Here is a 25,488-nt window from a genome sequence, read left to right as displayed (position 1 = left end):
CAGTTCGTCTGTGTCCGTTCATGCGCTCAGCCAGTTTAGTTGTTGTCATACCAATGTAAAAGGCTGTGCAGTGCAGGCATGTCAGCTGATAAATGACAAGTGTAGTTTCACATGTGGCCCTGCCTTGAATTGTGTATGTTTTACCAGTAGCGGGGCTGGAGTAGGTGGTTGTGGGGGGATGCATGGGGCAGGTTTTGCAGCGGGGTCAGTTACAGGGGTAGGAACTGCTGGGTAGAGAGTAATTTCCCATTGCTTTCAGCCGTTCACGGTACCAGCATAGCAAGGCTGTTTTCATTGATGTTGCAAGACCAGATCAGTCAGTCATCCAGACTGTTGACGCTGCAACTGCTGAAAAGGCTGCTGCCTCTCTTCAGGAACCACATGTTTGTCTGGCCTTTCAACAAATACCCCTATAGTTCATGGGGAAGTAGAGGTCAAGTAGTAGCTGAAAAAAATCACAAAAAGTGAAAAAACACACACACACACACACACACACACACAAACACACACACACACACACACACACAGAGAGAGAGAGAGAGAGAGAGAGAGAGAGAGAGAGAGAGAGAGAGAGAGAGAGAGAGAGAGTTCAAACTCTGTTAATATCAGGGGAAATACAGTGGACTTAAGACATGTAAACAAGAGGGAAAAATGCTAATGAGTACTGAAGATGTTTTGTGAATAGAAGCAAAAGTTGTCTGATGAAAGTCACTCTTAAACTGTAGTAAGCTAAAGAAGGGAAAAAACAACAATAATGGATAAAATCATTCAGTGTTCCTGAGAAGTAATGATTTGTTCTGTGATACATGAGTCAGTAGATACAATAAGGCAGCTTACAACAACTTAATCATCTTGTTTAGAATGGAGTTGAACAGATGTAACTGTACATTATACAGATGTGTAGGAATGTAGGGTGTGATGGAAAATGACAGGAACCGTACAAATAAGTTGGAATTAATGTGGAATATAAGTAATATAACTGAGACACATACAAAGCATAAAGAAACTAAAATTATTCTTAATTTACGTCCATTAGGACACATCTTTTACACTACTCTATAAAGATAGCTTCATTATTTAAAAATACCATGACTGAACAATAACTTGTTTACAGAAGGATGGTGTATAATTTTCTTCTCAGAAAACTTAGTTCAAACTGTGGAAGTTTTTCATAGCCAATTACTGAATGCATTTGTAGTATAATTTTAGCCTATGACATGATAACATTAAATTTTCTTTGTTTCTAGTATCACATATATGCTAAAAATTGTTTCTTAGCAATAATTCTGAATTATTACATGTAAAGATAAGCAGATCATGATGGGGGTACAATATAAAACACTGGCTACACAATGGCAATTGTTTGGAATGGTGCCTCAGTGCTTTGTCTTTTTGTGCCATTTGCCTATCAGTTCTGACTGCCAATGGGAGTCTGCATGTTGTCCTGGTTATGAATACTTGGGCTGAGTCTTGTAGAGTTGCTGATGAATGCAGTGACTGTTCAAAAACCCTAATATTAGGCAGACATGTTTCTAATGAAGGCTCTCTTGATTTCAACAAGTCCATCCAGAGTGCATCCTGCAGAACATGCACTAATATAATGTTTCTGACTAATGAAGCTGCATATGACTGTATGCCACCCTGATTACTGCACCTACAATCCCTGGATAGCCCTTGTAACTGTGCAATCCATTCTCTGTATGATTGTCCACTGGGCTTGTGATAGATGAAGAAAAATGTCTAGGAGCAACTACATGAACTTGAGTCCACAGCTCGTGGACTAGTGGCTAGCGTTGCTACCTCTTGATCATGGGGTCCAAGGTTCGAGTCCCAGCCGGGTTAGGGACTTTCCCAACCCAGGGACTAGGTGTTTGCGTTTCCTCATCATCATTTGGGCAGAGGTAAGATTGGAACTGGAAAGATTGGGAACTTGTACGAGTGCTGATGACCTTGATGCTTAGTGCCCAACAAACCATCATCATTATCATCTATATGAACTTGAGAGTCAAAAGATTCAAGCAAACTGGATTTGACCCTATTGTATAAGAGCACATGGGGCTCTGTCTTGGAGTTAAGGTGTTGTACTAGATGATATATCTCTGGTCCTGTATAAGCCAACAGAAAAGTGCATCACTGCTCATTACCAGAGATGCAGAGATACTGTGGACCAGGAAGTGCTGCTCCATACTTGCAATATAGTTGGTCCATGGTTCAACCTTGTGAATGAATGGCTGGAAGAATGAGGCTGTCTTATGAAATGCCATGACCATGGTGTTGATTCTGGAGAGATTATTAGAGAGCTCAAGTGCAGGGACTGAAACTGTGGTTTACTCCATCTGCTATGGCCTGCAGAGTGTGTTGCATAGGAGAACAGCAGGAAATCTACTTTTCCGTGAAAACTGGTTGCTTGGCAAGTCAACAGTCATTGATGCAGGGATGTAGATGTGTTGTCAACCTTGCAGGTGTAATGTCATGACATGCCATGCAGAAATTATTAACAGGATGTATCTTGTTCTGTAGCCATATAAATAGTTAATTAGTTGAGTCCGGTGCAACTTTCTTTTTTGAACAGCCTTTAAAGATTATTAGGTTGGCCTCTATAAAGCAACAAATCTAAGAATCTATCAACAAGCTATCATCTAAAATAAAACTGATCCACTGGCTAAAATGAATGAATTTACACAAAAGTGTGATGCAAATTCAGACGTATTCTGTGCAACTTGCAGGAGTTGGCACATAATACATTGAATGAAGAGGTAATGTCATTTGCATCTGTACTGGTAGATTACTGAATTATGAGTATCAACCTGATGGAAAGTATATTTTCTCCTTCCACCATTTACCCATCACAGTGCCAGTGTGGTGGTGTTACAATGAAATGGCAGTAGTAATAGTAGTAGTAGTCATCTTTTGGTATGGCCAACCATGCCATGTGCAGTCAAACTTTCAGTATCACAGTGGAACAATGAGACTCAATTGTCATTAGTGCTGAATATAATTTGGGTCAGTTTAATTTTGGTGTCACTCACTGTCATCAGAGTTTGTGTTGTGTTCCTTTGCTAATTTATGCATAACACTTACTCAATAGCCAAATATATTATATTCTTGTGACTGTTTTTAAAGGTATTCCTTGTCAAAAGTGTGATTATGTAGCCATCCATATCAGCCTGGTAAGCAGACTGCAATACCATTTTATTTTTACAGTATGGTAACCATTTTTAACATTCAATTTCAAACTATAAATGTCCAATATATTGTCCTTAATGGGTAGACAGATACTATGAAATATGTGGAAATATGTTTTTAAAAATATGACAGTGTACTGTGTAATGGATATTGCATGTAGATTCCTGTAGCTGTCCCTTTTAATGTCACACTTCTTTGCCTTCCAGGTTTCGTTTGGTTATAAAGTTCTGTATAGTAATTTATGGCTCTTTTCGGGACTAATGGCTCGAGAATTAGCACTTAAACCTATTGCAAATGCAATTGTTCGCACAACAACAGCCATCACTGTATTTCATGGTGGAATAAAGGTAAAAACTAAATATTTTTCATAGAATAGTGAATTTTAATGTGTTTTATTTGATGCTTACATGCATTTATAAACAGATTCCTTTATAATTCTATATTTACATATGTATCATTTTTTTGCATATATCTGTAAATTGTGCTGCTTAAGCTCCCATACTAACTTTAAACAGAAATAAATAAATTTGTAAAATGTTGTGACAGATTGAGAATAATTCCCAACTAATTATTAATTCAGTGTAGTTTTCTTTGTGCATCATGTGTGAAGTTATAGTTAATATGTTTCTGTTTAATTTTAACATCTTACAAGACAGCAGTCTTACTGATCATTACATTAAGTTCCATCGTTACACTCCATATCTTCAAATTGTGCAAAACTTCTGACTGGAAAAAGCATTAACACTTCCATTAATTGTACACATAAGAACAGATAACTGCCCATTTTTGCCCATATACAAGACTCTGTATTAGTAGGAGAAACACAAGTAAAGCAATGTCTATTAACTTTCCCAGTGGGCAAATGAGAAACACTGTGATGAATGCTTTCTTGATGAGAATATAAGGAATTCTGTGATGACTGTTATTTTCATTTACTTAGTGTAGATGAATTCCATGCAAACGGAAGTTATATATAGTTTAAAATTCGATATGTGATTAGACCAATACCACATGGAGATAACCTGCCATTTCCTTGCCTCCAGCTGTATTGGAGAGTGTAACATCAGAGAGTGAAATTATAAGTGAAACTACTGATGCTGATACCAATGTCTACTGACCTGGAGACATGAGTCCATCCCTCAACTGTTTTCACAGCATGCACTCAGATATCTGGTAAGAGACTTAAATTTACTGAAGGAACATGTGCAGCACTTCGTATATCTAATGTTGAACAAAGAAAGGAAAAAAAATGGTTTAAAAGTGAAATCTTGTGTCAATGCATGGACACAAAGGAACACCGAGAAATAATCTTGCTTTGCCTGAAGGGGCCATATTTTCTTTAAAAAAATGAATGAGTTGTTAGTTTATTTTGAAAACTACAGGCTACACAGTACACAAAAATATGTGGATTTGCGACTGGGATTTATGGATGAAATAAGCTTCAATGTGCCAGTGCAAATCCCAGGTGAATCTATGAAACAGGCAGAAGCTAATGATAAAAAGTTATATGAAAATAGGTGCTTTTGATGTGCAGTGGCATGAGAATGATAATGTTTACCATTTGCTACTAACCTGTACAAACAGCAAACTAAACCAAGCAATAGTGCACTAGCCAAGTACTGCAAAAATCTCCTGGAAGATTTTCTGAATAGTGATGCAATTAATTGTCTGAAAATATCTTACAAAAAATTATTACTGTACATACTGCACTGATATGTCAACTTAAGGAAAGTAGTTACCTTCTAGAACTAAGTAATATTAGCCATTAATGAGAATTTGCTAATGTGTGTAACCCCACAATTTTTCTTATGGACACATGCTCATGTAATCTCTTCAGATGAAACAAAGCATGCTAAAGTCTGGGATTATGAGAAGAAGAGCACTGCAACAGAATATCTTTTAAAATGCACCAAACTGACATATGTGTGTGTGTTTAACAATTGGGCAGACAGTATGGCAATAACTGTAGTTATCAGGTAAAGCAAACCCCAAAACAAAGAAGATCCTTTCAGTTCTCACTTATAGAGCACTTTATACATATCAGTTTGTATTCTCAGCATACTGAAAATATTAAAAACAAAAGTATTTTGTGCAGATTATGGACTATGATAGCTTACAATAGTTAATAGATGGTAAAAAATGTAGATTATAACAGAAACTAGGTAACATACTTGACATATATCTGCGTGGAATGGAAAGACATTTTAAGAAAAAAGTGAATTTGTTTGTGGTCAATTGATGTAGTACTGACAATAATGTATCAATGGATAATAATAAAAAGACCAGTTATTGCTGAATCTATAAGCTTCTTTCCCTTTCTCCTGTTTAAACCAATAATTAGAGATGTTATACTTTCTTTCTCATCTGACCTTTTCATTTGTGTACAACACATTTTGTTCACTCATTCCTAACTTAGTGCTTACCACTCATACCTTACAGTTACACTTTTGAAAATCAGTTCTAAATGCTTTATAGGCTGAGTTATTGTTCCCTCAAATCATTCTGAATGCCTTCAAAGTTTTTACTATTTCCTGTTATTTTTATCTTAAATTGTTCATAAATAAATTAGGTTCAAATTATTTGTTTGTTTCAGAATGGGCCCCTATATTTTTCAGTGCCATGAATGATTTAAAATATCTGAAGTTTTGTGTGGTCAGAACATCAGATGTTTATAACTATTAATATTTTTAAAACTAATAAAGTATTAATTGAAACTGATATTTCATAGTAGTTGATTTTCTTTACCAACTCTTTAAACCATGTGTCATTAAAACCATTTTCCTTAAATTTCAGATTATCAAAGATTTATGTTAATAAAAGGCCACAGCTTAGCTAAACCAGACTGGTGTGTGATGCATGGAAACACATAACAGCATGAAGATGTTGCTAACCTTTGAGCAACCTCTCTTTCTCTAGTGTATATGAACAATGTTCAAACAACTAGCCATTGCCATAGAAATATTCCAATACCACAGACTATTCCTGAAATCCTGTCTGGCATTTGAAGTGTTGTTCAAGAGACGTATACAGAGACGTGCCCTTTCCCAATAAAACAATGCCAATTGCCATTATTTAGGTTTATTCCTTGGCTACCAGGTTCGACGATACACTACATCATCTTCAGGCCTGCTTCAATCGAGTAACCTTCATGTTACAAAATACAGCAGCACAGAAGGTTTCTCAATTGAAGCAGGCCTGAAGATGACATAGTGTATCTTCGAAACTGGTAACCTAGAAATAAACCTAGATAATGACGATTGGTATTGTTTTATTGGATACTGACCAGCCATAGTACAATACTTCAGCCAGAAAATGGAGTTACATTTACATGCCCTTTTTTCTGATCACATCAATTCTTAACCCTGACCACCATAGTCCAACATAATCATATCATCCAAGCTCAGGCAGCAACTAACCAGTTCTGCTTCTTTCTCTGGGTCCTTTTTCTTTAAGACAGTAATTTACTGTAACAAGTCTCTGAGATAAAAATGGCTAGAAGCTGTCTCGGCTATTTATGTCTTATTCCTGCCAGTGAGTACATCTGCTCAACAAAGTGCCGATGACTTCTGGCCACCTCCTGCACCCCAACAAATCTTTAGACACTTCAGATACTGCCTTGCTGATCTCCTCCAGCTGAAATGCTTCCTGAAACTTCCTTCATCTCCCATAAGCCACACTGATTCTGAGCAGCTAACTAAGGTTTAGCCATGCTGGACAAGCAAAGGACATGTTTTCCTTTACTTATTCCCTCAAGTGGAATCATTTCTTCATCACTCACTATACTGACCACAGTCAGCAAAATTTACACGCAGAACCTTGTTTCAGACAGTCCCAACTACCCTCAAATCATATTCTGCCACTTCTATCCAGACATCCCCTTATAACTTTACTGAAGTTACTTGCTGGCAATCTGGCTTCACCTTCATTCCCAATATGTCCAAACCTTCGAGCACCATTCTTTACAAACGTTAACACTATGATTCCATTGCAGATGTCCAGTGTGACCTCCAGCAGCTTCTCAAACATTAGTTCCATCTGAAAACCTGACACATTAATGCACACTATCAGCCCCTGGGACACCAACATTTAACCAGAAACTTCCTGGTAGATTAAAACTGTATACCACACCTACCCTCGAACTCAGGACCTTTGCCTTCCATGGGTAAGTGCTCTACCAACAGAGCTACCCAAGCATGACTCGTGACTTATCCTCACAGCATTACTTCTGCCAGTACCTCATCTCCTGTCTCCCAGACTTCACAGACCCTCTCCTGTGATACTCGCAATTCCAGCACTCCGACAAGGATACTGCAGAGACATGTCTTGGCCACAGCCTGGGGGCATGTTTCCAGAATTAAATTTGGCTCAAATGGTTCAAATGGCACTGAGCACTATGGGACTTAACATCTGAGATCATCAGTCCCCTAGACTTAGAACTACTTAAACCTAACTGACCTAGGGACATCACACACATCAATGCCAAGGCAGGGTTCGTACCTGCAACCATAGCAGCAGCACAGTTCCAGACTGAAGCACCTAGAACCGCTCAGCCACAATGGCCGGCAATGAAATTTGGAAATCGGGAGATGAAGTACTGGTGGAAGTAAAGCTGTGATGATGGGTCACAAGTCGTGCGTGGGTAGCTCTGTCGTTAGAGCAATTGCCCACAAAAGGCAAAGGTCCCGAGTTCAAGTCTTGGTCTGGCACACAGTTTTAATCTTCCAGGAAGTTGCATATCAGTGTACACTCTGCTACACAGAGAAGATTTCAGTCTTGAACATCCCCCAGGCTGTGGCTAAGACATTTATCAACAACATTCTTTATTCCAGGAGTACTAGTATTGCAAGTTTCCCAGGAGGACCTTTGGAAAGTCTGGAATGTAGGAGCTGAGGTCCTGGTGGATGTAAAGTTGTGGGTATGGGCCATGAGTCATGTTTGGGTAGCTATTTGGTAGAGGACTTACTCATGAAAGGCAAAGGATCTGAGTTCAAGTCTCGGTCCAGAACACAGTTTTAATCTGCCAGAAAGTTTCATAATAGCACACACTCCACTGTAGAGTGCAAATTTCATTCTGGGAGCCATTCACCTGCTCCCAAAGCTCAATACTTACCAATATAGCATAATGGTGGATAATGGAATTGTATACAAGAGGATATCAATTCAAATACCCATCCTGCCATCCACTTTTAATTTTTTGTGATGTACTTAAATCATTTAAGCTAAATTCTGATTTGATTTCTATGAAAGGACATGGCCAATTTCCTTTCCTGTACTTCCCCAAATCTGAGCATGTGCTTCTTCTGTAATGACCTGATCGCCAATGAGATGCTAAACCCTAATCTCCTTTCTTCCAAACTCCACAAACCCAACTCCAGTAATCACTCTGCTCATTGCCTCATCTTGGCTGGCAAAAACAATGCTCTCACCAATATTCTTCTGACTTCATTTACCAGCACTCGCAACAAAATTTCCTCAGTCTCCCTTCCCAACAGTAATGATGTTCTCTTCCAACTCCCTGCAGTTGCTGGCCTTATACCATCATGTTCCTTATGCTAAATCCCTGTATATTAACTCCCCCTTCTCCTCACCCCCCCCCCCTCCCCTGCCCACATAGGATCTTGCTGCTGTGGAATATTACCTTTACCAGCATCAACTAATATCACCTAGTTCATAATCTTTTTGGCTAACCACATTCTGACTCATAATTATTCCTCATTTGAAGGCGATATCTTCAAACCAAACCATGGAACTGATAAGGATATCTCCATGGCACTGTCTCATGCTAATTTGTTTATGTGCTACCTAGAAGTATCACTTCTATCCACACAACACCTAAAACCCCCTTGTCTAATTTGGATTTGTAGATATCATTATGATCTGGACCAGTGCCAAAGAAAGTCCCTGACTTTTTTCTCTAGAACCTTGAGTCTGCTCTAAAATCCACATCATCTAGCCCTTTTGAGCTCAACAAGCTACCTATGTATATGTTGACCTCTACCTCTCAGTCTCATCCATGTCAGACACATCCACCAACTCCACCTCCTCTGTGCCAGCTGTTATTTGTTCCACATTAAGAAATCCATACCCTACAGCCTTAGCAACCATTGGCAGCCATGGATGGAATTTCTCTAATGAGAAGCAAGGTTTAGCCACATAACCTTACCAGAGACTTTACAGGCATAGAGTATCCTGCCCAGCTAATTCAGAACTGACATCCCTTGCAATTTCTTCTTATGATACAAACAAACTCGTATCCAATGCCAAACACAACTCTTCTCGTCATCCAGTACCATACACACACTGAAAACGCAACAAAATCCTTTTCCAGGGATTTTAAGCCCTATGATGAAGTGTGGCCTATCCACCACTCAATGTATTAGTAGTATTACCCAACCTTTATAATATCCTATGACATCACTATGCTAACTCTGCTCCAGGTTTTGCACAGTGCATAGGTCATGTGTCCAATTCACCCAACTACCACCTCCTACCATAGTCAAAGCACAGCCATTTCCTGTTCTCAAAAAGGTAGGGTGAGGTGTGAAAATAGCAAAATTATATTTCAGTTGTTCTTCAATCACTGTGTAGGATGCTATATGGGAATGATAACTTACTAGCTGTCTATCCACACAAATGGCCATTATCAACTCCCCTCACCCTCATTGTCTCACATATAGTAGTCTTTCCCAGTAAACATGCACCTTTCCATTATCCATACTCCTGTCAGCCTGAGAAACCACTCAGAAAGTCATGTGGTTGTTTGTGTCAGACTGTATACATAAAGTGGTAGTTTAAAAGTTAGTCAAATCTCTGTGTTGTCACATACTTCTATGTGCTTTGCACCTGTCAGCTATATTGTTCCACACTGTTGTTTATTGCTTCCATCCTAGAATTTCTGTCATTGAAGACACATTAATTTTAAAATGCCTTATCATGCAAAATGTGATATTCCCTTCACGATGAAATTAGACTATTGCCTTTGTATAGTGTTGCTATGTCACTGAATTTCAACCTTCTCCGTATGATGTGCCTTGTTTTTCATACCTATGTTATTGATAAATGAGTTCGATGAATTGTCATACTTGTGCTGGAATAGTTACATTGAACATTTCTATAGTATAGTGAATGTGAATGGCTGATATTTATTGTGCTTGTATATCACTCCATGAGAGGAGTTTTTTGTGTTGAATATCATAGTAATGGAAACTGTTTTATATGAAGGAAAATGTTGTTCCACCATCAGCAACAGCTGTCATCAATCATCGAGTACATCCAGCTCAAAGAGTGGCTGATGTAATTTCTTATGACCGTGAGATAATTGATGATCCTCGTGTACACATTCGAGTCAAAACTTCAAGAGAAGCTCATCCTGTCTCTCCATTTGACCGTGATTGCATTCCCTTTCAGATGGTAGCTACAAGTATAAAACAAGTTTTTCATGATTCCATTGTTGTACCAGGTAGGTAGTGACATGAATACCTTCTGCTTTTTCTGTTACATTAGTATACAAAATTATCACTGCTGTTGCAGTTATTTTACAACGATTTCCATTTTCTATTAAGGCTTAATTTTTTAGTTAATTATTTGTTCCCATGTTTATGATTGTTTATGATCTGATACACTGGCTGTGTGGTACCAGTTCAAGTATTCTAGTAACACACTCCACACACACTCATCAAATTTGTGTAGCTTTGATGATAACAACTGAACCAAAATACACTGTATGAAGAAACTGTGTCAAGGTGTAGAAATAAAATTCTGAAGATGGCCTCCTAATATCTAAATCTGGTCATGATCACTTTAAGCATTTTGCAGCTTTGACTGAAATAAATACTCAGTTTTAGTAAAGATTACCTTTCCAGTTAGATGAATGATCCAGTCCCTAAGCATTTCTTAGATAGCAGTGCCATAGTTACCCTTTTAATTTACTAATATCTTTGCAGTAACCCTGAAGTTTAAACTATTTCACATCATTTGAAATATAATTAATTTTTACCTCTCCTTCCTACAACAGAAAAATTCCTCATTAATCAGAAAATGCAGATTATTTTATACTCAACATTTATTTTAACCATGTATTTAGAAACAATTTTCTAAAGTTCTTTCTCTATCAAAACTGCATAAGCCTCTGGTTGTGTACTCCAATAGTGTTCAAATGTTAACTATAGTTCAGAAACGAGAGGAATCTAAACACAAATGTTTGTCACTGCTGATGACTGTCGCAAAATGTGACTGTATTGTCTTAGTAGGAAAGGTGTACACTTTACTTTGAAGAGGCAAGTGTTTCATAGGTACTGAAAACTACCAATAGGGCAAGTTGTGTTTGTACTTTCATTGGAAACTAATTGCAGGCTGTTGGTGAAATTTACTAAGTGAAGTCAGAAACACTCCATTTTGAATGTGTTTTACGTAGTCTAATCTTTGAATGCTTTGATGCATAAATATGCCACATATTGTCATTTAAAGTCTTTGCTGTTCTGAGATATGATATGTTCACCATAGGCCACTACCATGTTTACCATGGGGTAGTATTCTATAACAAAACAAATATATCAAGATAATTTTTTGTAGAGCTTGTAGCTAAGCTACTTGTTGAATAGCCATCAGTAAATGAAACAATAGTTCATAAAGTGACAAATTTATAGTGAAAGAGAACAAGAAAGCTAAAGTTAAATATCTAAGCAGAGATATTTTAAATGGAACTGAATGAAAATGCTAACTGAAATAAAGAAGAAAGAAAACATGCCTAATAGATACACAATTGCCTACTTCAAAAACTAAGAGTCCTGGGTGTGAACACTGACAGGTAATTATTTCTTATACTGTGGGCTCAGAGCACACTCTATGAAACTGAAATATAGAAACCTACAGTAATTATTATTTCACCTGAATCTCAGTGGTCTTGGAGGAAACTGTTGGAATTTTACTCAAGTTTGGTAAATTGAGTATCAGTATTAAACTACTTTACTACACCATCTTGGTGGACCTGTTTGCATGCTGTAAGAGTTACATATATGTGAAAACATCTGGCCAAATGTTAGAGCAGAGTGAAGACAAGACTCCCTATAAATGACACAATGGGTTTTTGTCCAAATTTTCATATCAAAACACAGAGTGGCAAATGGACAAATGTGATATCAAATTGACTAGCTTGAGAGTTCAAGAACAGCTATTCTAGCTATGTAAATGAAATGTGGAAAAGTTCATCTCTTCAAGACCTAGCTATTTTGCACGTGAAAAATCACTCTGGTGTGATATTTAATTGCTGAAATGGTTTCCTCCAAACCAAGTACTAGATTCAAGACGTTTTGAGAATAGAGGACACTAAGAAAGCAAATGAGGTGTCAGTAAGATGAAGCTTTGTGAATGAAACTTGAAAATAAAAAAAGTGTAAAAAGTCAGCCAAATGTTTTCTGAAATGTCTTGTGTAACAGTAAGAAATAAACTGGATTAGAGAAACATTTGGCATGATTTTTAATGATTCTTCAACTCACGTACAGCAAGTGAGGTGCTTCATATGTTACACTAATCTATTTTATTCCTTACTTTTAGACAAATCATTTAACAAAACATATGACCAATTTTTTCCAATCTTTTGTGTTAAAGGGATGAGGTGCATTTAATGTTTTCTTACAGAAAAACCTTTTTTACTAGTGTACATTAAAATGAGAAGAGAAGATAACATGCTGTCTGTAGGACACAACACATGACACCTATAGGTAGAGAGACCAAATAAATGAACAAAATAACAATAAAAATAAACATCAAACAAAAAAGACAGCAAATTTGAGTTTAATGCAGATTAAATTGAGTACAATAAACTTTTGGTCTTGCATCTTTGCAGATGCAGAGATTGCTGTTCTATTACATAGTTGTTTTTCCAAAATAATTTATTTAAATTTACATATGATATTAATGGCACCACTCACTATTTTACAAAATAAATATTTTATCATTAACAATTTAAGACACTTTTGTGGCTTTTGAGATGTCTACATTTTCTGTTTGTACATTATTTTATATGTGAATGTCATGTTGATGAGTAATAGCAAGAAAATTGTAGGGCTACATTTGTTTCATGTTGCTTGTACCAAATTGTTAAAAAGGAATATGATGTTAGATCAACACCTAGTGAATAGTGGGTAGTATTTTGTTGATTCATCCAAATCTACAAAGCCAAAAGTCTTGTAAGGTAACTCTTCGAGTGGAATGCAAGAATGTAGGAATTATTGTTTGTATGATGTAAGAATTGGTTTATTTTGTACATGGCTGCCAACAACATAGGTTAAACAAATCGTAACAACATGGAGCTGTGCATCATGAGAGGTGGGGACAAGAACTCCATTAAAGCATTGATGCTCAGTCCTGATGTAGAGGTCTGGTATAGAAGTCTCTAAGACTACAGTCTGTTTTTTTATAAACTGAAGTGTACAGTCAGTCAGTCATAGTGAAGTGGCATTGTACCCAATGACTTTTGTGTACACACAAGCAAATGAAAATTTAAGGGATGCTCACAGCTTGCATCGGGTCAAGTACATTTTTAGGAGACATTCAACACATACTATTTTTTTAGACTATTCAAATAATTGAGTTAATAAAACAATTGGCACCATAATACAAGGACTGTGAAGAAAAATAAACTGCATATCTGCATATCCCCTGGTTTGGAATATGGGGTTTGTGATCACACAGACAAACTCCTTCATTCCGCACTGAACTCATACCGATTTTGGAGCTACTTTTGTTTGCCCCAGTGTAGTGCTGTATCATCACTTTTCACCTTCTTGTGTATGTCCCTTTCTTCAATGAAGACTGTTGAAATAGTTATGTACAGTTGCCAAGAGCTATCAACACAGAGTTGCAATGAACATGTGGACATTGAATAATTGTTTATAAGGCTCTTATTTGCTTCCTGTACCCCTATCTGCACCAGAGTACATTGTGTTTCTCAGGATCATAGTCATAACATTGTTGGAAGACATCCTGCTTGATCTTCATGCATTTATATGGTTCCAGTGTGATGAAGCCCCAGTACATTTTGTACCTTTTGCTCATGAAAATCTACATCAGACATCCCTTGAAAGGTGGATGGGAAGAGAGAGTCCTATTTCATTGCAGTCTCATTTACCTGATTGGACCCCACTTGTTGTCTTCTTGTAGGTCCATGTGAAAAGCCTTGTGTCTGAGACACTTGTAAAGACTGACAAAGACCTCTTGGAAAGTAGTTTTGCTGAATATGACATTGTTCAAACATCAGAGCTGTTTGGAGGATGATGACAGAACTTTGAGTAACAATGTCATGCAGGCATTAAAGCTGAAGGATGTCACTTTCAGCAAGTATTATGAAAGTATCATTTTGTGTAAGTTATGCAGATAAGTAAAATTATTACAAAAATATGTCTACATGAAATTTTATCATCATCAATGGACCAATGGTAAATTTGAATGGTTATCTGTTTTGCTTCTAACATTTGACTATATCATTTCTGTACCATGGTTGCATAACTCTAATTATACAGGGTGCGGCAGAACCAACTAAGCAGTTTCTATTGATTACCACTGGGGCTGTGGTGGTGGTAGGCAGTTGCACATGGTCTGCCTTTGTTCAGTCATGGACCCCATTTCTGTAGCCAACATGGTCTGGACCAGTGCACATCGTAGTTTTGCCGTTCATGCTTATTATGAAAACATCAGATCTGTGAACGCTACACAGCAAGTTCAACATTCCACACAATAATGCCATTGCTAATGCAAACACTATTCAGTCCTGGGTACAGCAGTTGGAGGAAACATTCTCCTTAAGTGACAGTGTCGTGTGCCATATCACAATTTGGCATGGTAGGCCCTTACTTTTTTGAGGTGGAAGGAGTGACCATGACAGTGAATTCCACACATTATGTTTCAATGTTGCAAAATTTTCTTGAACCCAGAATGGATGAGAATGTTGAAGAATGGACTGGGGATTGTGGTACAAACAGGATGGAGCTACTGCTCACACAGCTCCAATTTCACTTGATGTTTTGAGAGAAATGTTTCCAGGGCACCTCTTTGAGGTGTGATGTCAGCTGGCTTGCACAGTCACCAGATTTCAGCATTTATGACTACTTTCTTTGGGGATATCTGAAGGAAAAGGTTTTCAAAAGCCACCCTCACACCCTACCAGAGTTAAAAGAGCAGATAACTGACGAAATGCATGTCATACCAGACGATATGTGTGCAAGAGCCTCTCGAAACTTAGGGGATCATCTACAACAATGTATTGATGCTAACGGCTGCCATCTTGAGGACATTATTTCAAATATAAATGAATGTTAAATGGTATATTCTACTAATTTAGAAAATAAAAACATTTTTTTCTCTATACATCCAGATTTACTTTTTAATGCTTAGTCAGTTCTGCCGCACCCTGTACATGGTGCCCTTATTTATTGTTTTTGAGAGTGAATATAATCTTCATAGAAACACTTCTGTATTGAACTAAAGTGGTATCTAAATTTTTGTCAAAGTTTTAAATCTCTAAATGTTTGCTTTCTAAATTCAGTGAAGTTGAGTAAGTTGAGGATCTAGCATGTAACACACATAAGCTAACCCCTCCCCACCTTTACTTAAACATAATTCAAAGACAATATTGCATTTACAGTTATTTTCTCTTGAACCAGTTCTTCACTTATTGATGCTGTGCTACATTTATTCTGTTGATGCTAACCAAGGAATTTGAGACTTCACCATACCAGCATATCACGTGTTAGCATTCAAATATACACTCCTGGAAATGGAAAAAAGAACACATTGACACCGGTGTGTCAGACCCACCATACTTGATCCGGACACTGCGAGAGGGCTGTACAAGCAATGATCACACGCACGGCACAGCCGACACACCAGGAAACGCGGTGTTGGCCGTCGAATGGCGCTAGCTGCGCAGCATTTGTGCACCCCGCCATCAGTGTCAGCCAGTTTGCCGTGGCATACGGAGCTCCATCGCAGTCTTTAACACTGGTAGCATGCCGCGACAGCGTGGACGTAAACCGTATGTGCAGTTGACGGACTGTGAGCGAGGGCGTATAGTGGGCATGCGGGAGGCCGGGTGGACGTACCGCCGAATTGCTCAACACGTGGGGCGTGAGGTCTCCACAGTACATCGATGTTGTCACCAGTGGTCAGCGGAAGGTGCACGTGCCTGTCGACCTGGGACCAGACGGCAGCGACGCACGGATGCATGCCAAGACCGTAGGATCCTACGCAGTGCCGTAGGGGACCGCACCGCCACTTCCCATCAAATTAGGGACACTGTTGCTCCTGGGGTATCGGCGAGGACCATTCACAACCGTCTCCATGAAGCTGGGCTACGGTCCCGCACACCGTTAGGCCGTCTTCCGCTCACACCCCAACATCGTGCAGCCCGCCTCCAGTGGTGTCGCGACAGGCATGAATGGAGGGACAAATGGAGACGTGTCGTCTTCAGCGATGAGAGTCGCTTCTGCCTTGGTGCCAATGATAGTCGTATGCGTGTTTGTCACCGTGAAGGTGAGCGCCACAATCAGGACTGCATACGACCGAGGCACACAGGGCCATCACCCGGCATCATGGTGTGGGGAGCGATCTCCTACACTGGCCGTACACCTCTGGTGATCGTCGAGGGGACACTGAATAGTGCACAGTACATCCAAACCGTCATCGAACACATCGTTCTACCATGCCTAGACCGGCAAGGGAACTTGCTGTTCCAACAGGACAATGCACGTCCGCATGTATCCCGTGCCACCCAATGTGCTCTAGAAGGTGTAAGTCAACTACCCTGGCCAGCAAGATCTCCGGATCTGTCCCCCATTGAGCATGTTTGGGACTGGCTGAAGCGTCGTCTCACGCGGTCTGCACGTCCAGCACGAACGCTGGTCCAACTGAGGTGCCAGGTGGAAATGGCATGGCAAGCCGTTCCACAGGACTACATCCAGCATCTCTACGATCGTCTCCATGGGAGAATAGCAGCCTGCATTGCTGCGAAAGGTGGATATACACTGTACTAGTGTCGACATTGTGCATGCTCTGTTGCCTGTGTCTATGTGCCTGTGGTTCTGTCAGTGTGATCATGTGATGTATCTGACCCCAGGAATGTGTCAATAAAGTTTCCCCTTCCTGGGACAATGAATTCACGGTGTTCTTATTTCAATTTCCAGGAGTGTATGTCCAATCAAAAGCAAAGTCCTCTAAGGTAAACTGATTAATTGTAAGAAAATGAAATGTCTACAGCCATCCTTGTGATATCATTTATTGTGTAGCTACAAGTTTCAGCACTTCAATGCACCTTCTTCAGGCCATAGATGATGTTGAAGGGGTTACCACGATCCATATATACACTGCATCAGTGGCCAGCTTAACTTATTTACGCAGACTATTTGTAACTGGGGTGTCAGCACTCCAACCATCAATTCAGCTTTGGTACACCGAAGTATCAAAACTGGTAACTAAACCATAAACAAGATCATAAGGATGGCTGTAGGCATTTTATTTCTTACTGTAGTGAATGACTGTGGTCCCCAAGACCTCCAGTCAAAACGATGGACATATAAAACCAGTGATTAATGGTAGTAACAGCCATATAATTTTCTATTTAGTGCATTGAAAGTATTTGAAAAACACGATGATGTTCACCATTTTCTAGAAATTTATCTAAAAACAATGGAATTGAAATGGACAGCCCTAGAATACTAAATAAGTCAGTAGAAAAGCAATACAGCAGTGATTCTGCGTAGCATGGATTTGACAAGTCCTTGATAGAGTTCTGAAGGTATTTATCAACTGTTGTCTACACACAGGTTGTACAATTCCCATAAATTATGGGCTGGTTGTTTGTGGCTGCAGATCTGGCACTTGATACCGTCTCAGATGTGTTCCGTCGTGTTCATATCAACCAAATCTGGTGGTCAAGACATCAATGTGTATTCACTACCATGCTCTCAAAGCCACTGTAGCCTTGTGACCTGGACAATTATTAAGCTGGAGAATGCCATCACTGTGGGAGAACACATCAAGCATGAAAGGATTCAGGCAATCCACAATAATGTACATGCGGTCTAGAGCTGTCACTGTGCTTTTGATCACCACCACATATCCCATGGAAGCCCAGTCAAATACAGCACTGCTTCCATCAGCTAGTATCTGTAGTGTGGTGCATGTTTCAAGCAGTTATTAACCTTGATTACAGTGACTACAGCGTGACCATCAACCTAACGTAACAAGAAATATGATTCGTTCAATCAGATGACACATTTCCATTCATCCATGGTCTAGTCTTGATGGTCCTGTGTGCAGTACTATCATTATTGATGATGACATTGGGCCATGCAGGGATCATCAGCTGTAGAGCCTCATGTTCCACAATGTGCTCCAAAACACTTGTGCCTGCACCAGCATTGTACTCCTGTCATCAGCTCTACCCCAAATATCTGCCTGTCACACTTTAGGGAGTGGGCAAGCCTCCAGCCCCCATGTTCTGTAGTGAAGTGTGGACATCCAAAATCTTGTCACCCACTTTGGGTTTCTCCTTCCATCAACTACTTTTCATAGATGCTCATGACAGTAGCATGTGAACAGCGGATCAGTGTCTCCATTTCCAAGATGCTTGTTCTCTGGCATTGGGTGTTAACAATCTGCCCTTTGCCAAAGATACTTGTGTCATTGGAATTCCTCATTTGCAGTCTGTATCATCACTATAATCATTCCCTATTATCTCTGCTTCATTTATAGACTTTCCTTGCTGTGTCACATGTCCACAACTCCACTAGACTGCATTCAGTGTTGTGGTGGGCAGTGGTCTCAATGTTTTGGCTCACCATTATCTCTCTTTACCTTACTGCTTATGTATATACAAGTGGATCCCTGAGGCAGTTATGACCTGCAAATTCTCTAGAACTGGACCTCCAGAAAACCTTACACAACACCAATTATCAGAATTCACTGTGTATCAGTACTAAGGTGGAAGTGCAGATAAGATTATATCATCTGCAGTATTGTGGCCAATATAACAAGAGGGACATTATAGATATACGCAACCCCCCATAACCCACCACCCATCAACCCCATGCTGCAGCCTGCTGTATTAAGTATATCCGCATTAACAGCCTACAACTTGTCATAATTTTACTTCCTGCTGATTGTGCCATGATTTCCACAATGTTGACCACAGTCCATGTTATATTTGTTCTTAGAATTTCATTAGCATAAGATCAGTTGGTTGATTTGGGAGAGTGGACCAGACAGCAAGGTCATCAATCCCATTGCATTATTGAAGTATGGGGGAGGAAGTTGTCCCATGTGGTAAGTCTCCTCAGACCCACAGTTCTGGGTGACTTTCCCAAAATCTACCTCTTTTTCTAGACCTCTCCAGACCTTTTCCTTCGCCCCTCTTCCTTCCACTTCAACACTTATGCCTGAAGAAGGAGCCACTGGCTCCGAAAGCTTGCCTAATTATAACCTCCTTTTATGTGTGTGTTCTGCCGCCACTTGGTGAGTAGATTTTTTATCTATCCAATTAAATTATTTTGTCAAAAATTGATTGTTTTCGTTAACATATTATGCAGTATGCACTAAATGCAAAATCATAGCAATCGCTATTTTTCATTGAAAACTTTTATGAATTTTGTGCAGTGCCTTACTTCCATGTAAATATCACAATAACTGTGGCCATTAACAAAATGATGGACACATCATCATGAACCTGATGCATAAAGCTACAAGTAAAGCAAAAATGAAATTTTTTATCAAATAATTTCTGTAAAATTGTTTGAGAAAGGTTGCAGAGCATTTGCCTTGATTCTGCCATCACTGAACGGCTGTTTGGCACACACTGTTGTCCACCCCTCCCAAACAAACAAATGAACTCGCCCAGCACTTTGGATGAAAATTAGTCACTGTGTATCAGCCACTTTACCCTGTACTGACTACATATCTTGATTTTACATGCTCACTCATGTAATATAGCCTACCTTCAGGAATTAGTTATTCATATAATTTTTTTGTAGCCTGTACATAGGCCACCAGGGTGAAGCAGTTGAAGTCAGTGGCTTGTGATGAACCAGGTAACAGAATTAATTTCCAAGTTCCTGTGTTAATACTTATCATGTAACACTTAAGAGTTCTGGAAGTTTCTAGAAACTTCTTATTATAAAAATTTTCAGATCTGAGAAAATTCATTGTTTGTTTACATGCAGCTTTTCATCATTCAAGAAGCTTCAGCTCAGTTCACAATTTATTTTGTGCTTGTCAAATAAACCAGCTTTCAGTAACAAGGATTAGCTATTGTTAACATCGCTACTCTTATATTTGGCACAGTTCTGATGAATAAGTGACATATTTTAATGAAGATGATGCTGGGTACTTCAGAATTTTAATAGGGCTATGACTCCAATTATTTTATAAAAATGCCATCACGTTCATGTCCAGCATATAAGTGAAAGAACTGTGCTGCTCTTAATAACTGCTTAGTTGAGATAGTAGTGGCCAAGAAAATGTCAGTGAACCAGCTGCACAACAGGTGCCTTCAGGAGATGTTAGTGAGGAGCCAGTTAAGTTACTGAAGTGATTGAATCAAATTGCCCAATACAGTATTTTCAATAACATTTTTTGTCATCTGTGTCTACTCTTACTGGGATCAACAATGGCTTGAGATAGCTAGGAGCAATTTCAGATGAAAATTAAGAAAGCTTTTAATGACAGTCAGCAGTAGATTTTGTCTGTGAAGAAGCATACAGGCCAGTATTAGGGGGGCTATGAAATTGTTTACACGGGGAATTTTTTCATTGTGCCTCACAAAATATGAAAAAAGGCAATGTTGATTCACTTCTAATGAAATATGCAGCTGCACTTCCTCTGCAGAATATTACCAAAACAGAGAACTTTATCAAGTGGTCCCAGTACATCAAAAAGCAATGTATCAGAAAATGTTATGTTTCATGAAGTTTGACTGACTTCAGTATATAATACGTATGGCAAATCATCCACTACTGTAATGAATTAATATTTATAATGCTAGGTAGAATATCTGTCAGTGCAATTTTAAGTATGAACAGTGATACTTCAAGAGCACAATATCACAGCCGTTTAAAAACAAACACAGGGATGCTAACTGTCAGCTAAAGACTCCCTTGGAGGGATAACTCATCACTGATAAAATCCCACTCACTTCTCCATTAACAAACGTCACTGTTGTAAGTTCCATCATATGTAAAAACCATCAAGGGCTTAGATATGGAAGCAGCCATCACACGTCTCTAACTAGTAGACAGGACACTGCATAGAAGCAATCACCATCTAATACCATACAAAATAGATCATTTATGGCCAGCAGCAATTAAGTATTTTCATCAACATTCAATGTCTGGCCAGCTGGCATTTTTGAAGTTCTTTGACAAAACTGCACACTGGTATTGTTGGCAATGTTATTACCAATATATTAGACTCAACATAAATAACTTAAGGAGTGTAACCTCATTTACCCCCAGGACATCTGGAGCCACTTCTACCTGCCATTACCCCATTACATTGGTTTCTAACTGTCCTCTTATGGTGTATCCCAAAGACAAAAAACAAAAAATATGGACAGCAGTTTAATTGAATAGTTTATTTTTCTCTTACCAAGCTTCTAGTAACAACTAAAGTTCCACAGTTAATACATAATTCTGAAACATGGAACACCATAAAATGATCTCTAATCACGGAATGGTGTTACCATGGAATCTGATGTTGAAATTGATTTCTTGTCATATTTTTTACAATTTGGCAGTTCTACACATTTATCATCAACAGACAAATGGTCTAATTAGATTTTGATATCTCTATGTGTAATGTCACTGCATCAATATGTGTATATGATACTGACTGTTGTGACATTCAAATTCAACACAATGAAGCACTATTCTTTCTGCTTAATGGTTATACAACCTAAATGAGAACCTTATTACCCAAAACTGAAGGTATTCAGGATGATTAAATTCCTTAATTTATTGCCACTATTGAAGAATTACTGTTAGCCACTATACAGGGTGAGTCACCTAACGTTACTGCTGGATATATTTCGTACACCACATCAAATACTGACGAACTGATTCCACAGACCGAAAGTGAGGAGAGGGGCTAGTGTACTTGTTTAATACAAACCATACAAAAATGCACGTAAATATGTTTTATAACACAAACCTACGTTTTTTTAAATGGAACCACATTAGTTTTGTTAGCACATCTGAACCTATAAACAAATACGTAATCAGTGCCATTTGTTGCATTGTAAAATGTTAATTACATCTGGAAATATTGTAACCTAAAGTTGACACTTGAAACCTCCGACATTCAGTTGCGTGTTGTAACAAACACGGGCCACGGTCAGTGAGCAGCATCTGCAGGGACATGTTTACGATGACAACCATGTTTACGAGTGTGGCTGTAGTGCATTGTTGTGGTTTGGTCTAGCTGTCGCAGTGTCCGCATGTAGCGCTTGCTGCTATTGTTATTCTGCATTTGTCTCCGCACGCAAACCCACTGTATTACACCATGTTACCAGACGTCTGTGATAGTGTAGTGTTGTAGGAACTGTGACCATGGTGTATTCAAACTCTGAAAAAGCGGAGATGATACTCATCTATGGCGAGTGTCGACGAAATGCAGCTGAAGCCTGCAGGGTGTATGCAGAATGGTACCTGGACAGAGAGCATCCAATGTGCCGCACATTGCAAAACATCTACCGCCAACTGTATGCAACAGGTATGGTCGTAGCGTGCAAACGGGTCCGTAACAGGCCCATCACAGGAGTAGCGGGTGCAGTTGGTGTGTTAGCTGCTGTTGCCATGAACCCACACATGAGTACACTGGATATTGCGAGAGCTGGTGGACTGAGTCAAAGTAGTGTCATGCATCTGAATCATCACTGCTTTCACCCGTTTCATGTGTCGCTACATCAGCAATTACATGGTGATGACTTTAATCATCGATTGCAATTCTGTCAATGGGCATTAACAGAGAATGCTTTGGAGTTTACCGATGAAGCGGGTTTCACAAACCACGGGGCAGTGAATCTAAGGAACATGCCATACTGGTCTGTGGACAATCCTCGCTGGCTCAGACAGGTAGAGCGACAGCGACCGTGGACTGTAAATGTATGGTGCGGCATCATTGGCGACCACGTCATTGGTCCTCACTTCATTACAGGGGCCCAAACCGCTGCAACATACATCACGTTTCTACACAAAGATCTGCCAACATTTGCTCGAAAATGTCCCACTGGAAACGTGTCGACGTATGTGGTATCAGCATGATGGTGCACCTGCACATTCCGCAATTAACACTAGGCTGACGCTTGACAGGATGTTCGACGGGCATCTCATAGGACATGGAGGATGCATAAATTGGCCAGCTCGTTCTCCTGATCTTACACCTCTGGACTTCTTTCTGTGGGTTATATTAAAGGAGAATGTGTACCGTGATGTGCCTACAACCCCAGAGGGTATGAAACAACGTATTGTGGCAGCCTGCGGCGACATTACACCAGATGTACTGCGGCATGTACGACATTCATTACGCCAGAGATTGCAATTGTGTGCAGCAAGTGATGGCCACCACGTAGAACATCTATTGGCCTGACATGTCAGGACACACTCTATTCCACTCCATAATTGGAAACGGAAACCACGTGTGAACGTGTACCTCACCCCTCATGGTAATGTACATGTGCATCAGTGAAAAAGACCAATAAACAGGTGTTAGCATGTGGACGTAATGTGCTGTTCCAGTCTCTTCTGTACCTAAGGTCCATCACCGTTCCCTTTGGATCCCTACGTAATTCGGTGCTCTCCGATACACACGATCGAACAGCGGAGGAGTGTTACTTGAGCGTCAACTTTAGGTTACAATATCTCCAGATGTAATTAACATTTTACAATGCAACAAACGGCACTGATTACGTATTTGTTTATATGTTCAGGTGTGCTAACAAAACTAACGGGGTTCCATTTAAAAAAGTGTAGGTTTATGTTAAAAAACATACTTCCGTGCATTTTTTTATGGTTTGTATTAACCAATTACACTAGCCCCTCTCCTCACGTTCGGTCTGTGGAATCGATTCGTCAGTATTTGATGTGGTTTACAAAATATATCCAGCGGTAATGTTAGGTGACTCACCCTGTATATGCTGGACACTTAGGGTAAGGACTAGTGGCACTGTAATGTGAATCGCCAAACTGTAGATAATAAGGTAACTTAATTTGGATCCTTACAACTGTGGGAATATTTGAGCTATCTAAAAATTAATAAAATGCTACTTGGGCTGTGACAATACTGTCACTACTTGTCATACATCACATATAAATTAGAATATTACAGTTATACTCCAAGAAGCCAAATGTACAGGGATGTTATATGTGTCCACTACATGAAATTTTATTACAGATCTGAGGTCTACGTTGATGACATGTCTTAGTACCAAGAGAACACGACGGCATGTTTGTTGATTGAGAAGTCTCATTGAATGCAGCTATAACTCTGTGTGTGTGTGTGTGTGTGTGTGTGTGTGTGTGTGTGTGTGTGTGTGTGTGTGTGTGTATGCATGCTCTATAAACCAACTTACAGCATGTGGAGGAGGGTACTTTGTCTACCATCATAATTTCGCTCTTTTTCTGTTCCAGTTGCATGTAGTTTGTGGGAAGAGGTAAGCCTACAAGTGGGATTGAGTCTCTCTAATTTTATCATTTTTTTTCATGAGATATACATGGGAGGAAGCAATGTCTTGGTTGACTCTTCTAGGAACATATGCTCTCAGGGCCTTAACTGTAGACCATGTCATGATGCAGAATGCTACTCTGGCAGCATCTGCCATTGGAGCTGGCTGAGAATCTCCATGACAGTTTCATACTTAATAAATGAACCTGTGACTAAACATACTGCTCTTTTTTGGATCTACTCTCTATTTCCTCTATCAATCCTATCTGGTATGGATCCCACACTGATAAGCAAATTCGAGTATTGGTTAAATGGGTGTTTTGTAAACTACTTCCTTTGGTGACAGGCTAAATTTCCTGAGGTTTCTTCCGACGACTCTGTCTGACATCTGCCCTACCCAAGATTAATTTTAAATGGTTTTTTCCACTTCAGATTACTCTGCACACATTTTCACAGATATTTTATGGAAGTAACCACTTCCACAGTTCTGAAATTATGTAATCATGCAGTAAAGAGTCTTTCTGTCTATATTTCCACAATATATTACATTTTTCTTATGTTGAGGGTCAATTGCCACACACTGCTCCAAGGGTCGAT

At 39.3% G+C, this 25,488-nt stretch overlaps 1 protein-coding gene across 2 annotated transcripts in view; it reads left to right on the top strand.

Annotated features, from left to right (window-relative positions):
• The window catches only part of LOC126297721 (N-fatty-acyl-amino acid synthase/hydrolase PM20D1-like), a 211,721-nt gene that overhangs the window by 179,005 nt on the left and 7,228 nt on the right, over nt 1-25,488 (top strand). For both annotated transcript variants that reach the window (XM_049988859.1, XM_049988860.1), the window contains 2 exons: nt 3,393-3,533; nt 10,408-10,645. In XM_049988859.1, coding sequence (XP_049844816.1) covers nt 3,393-3,533; nt 10,408-10,645 — 379 coding nt within the window. The remainder of the gene's footprint in view (nt 1-3,392; nt 3,534-10,407; nt 10,646-25,488) is intronic.

This window comes from Schistocerca gregaria, chromosome X, assembly GCF_023897955.1.
Source record: "Schistocerca gregaria isolate iqSchGreg1 chromosome X, iqSchGreg1.2, whole genome shotgun sequence".
Classification (NCBI taxonomy): domain Eukaryota; kingdom Metazoa; phylum Arthropoda; class Insecta; order Orthoptera; family Acrididae; genus Schistocerca; species Schistocerca gregaria.
This window is presented reverse-complemented; position numbering and strand designations above follow the sequence as displayed.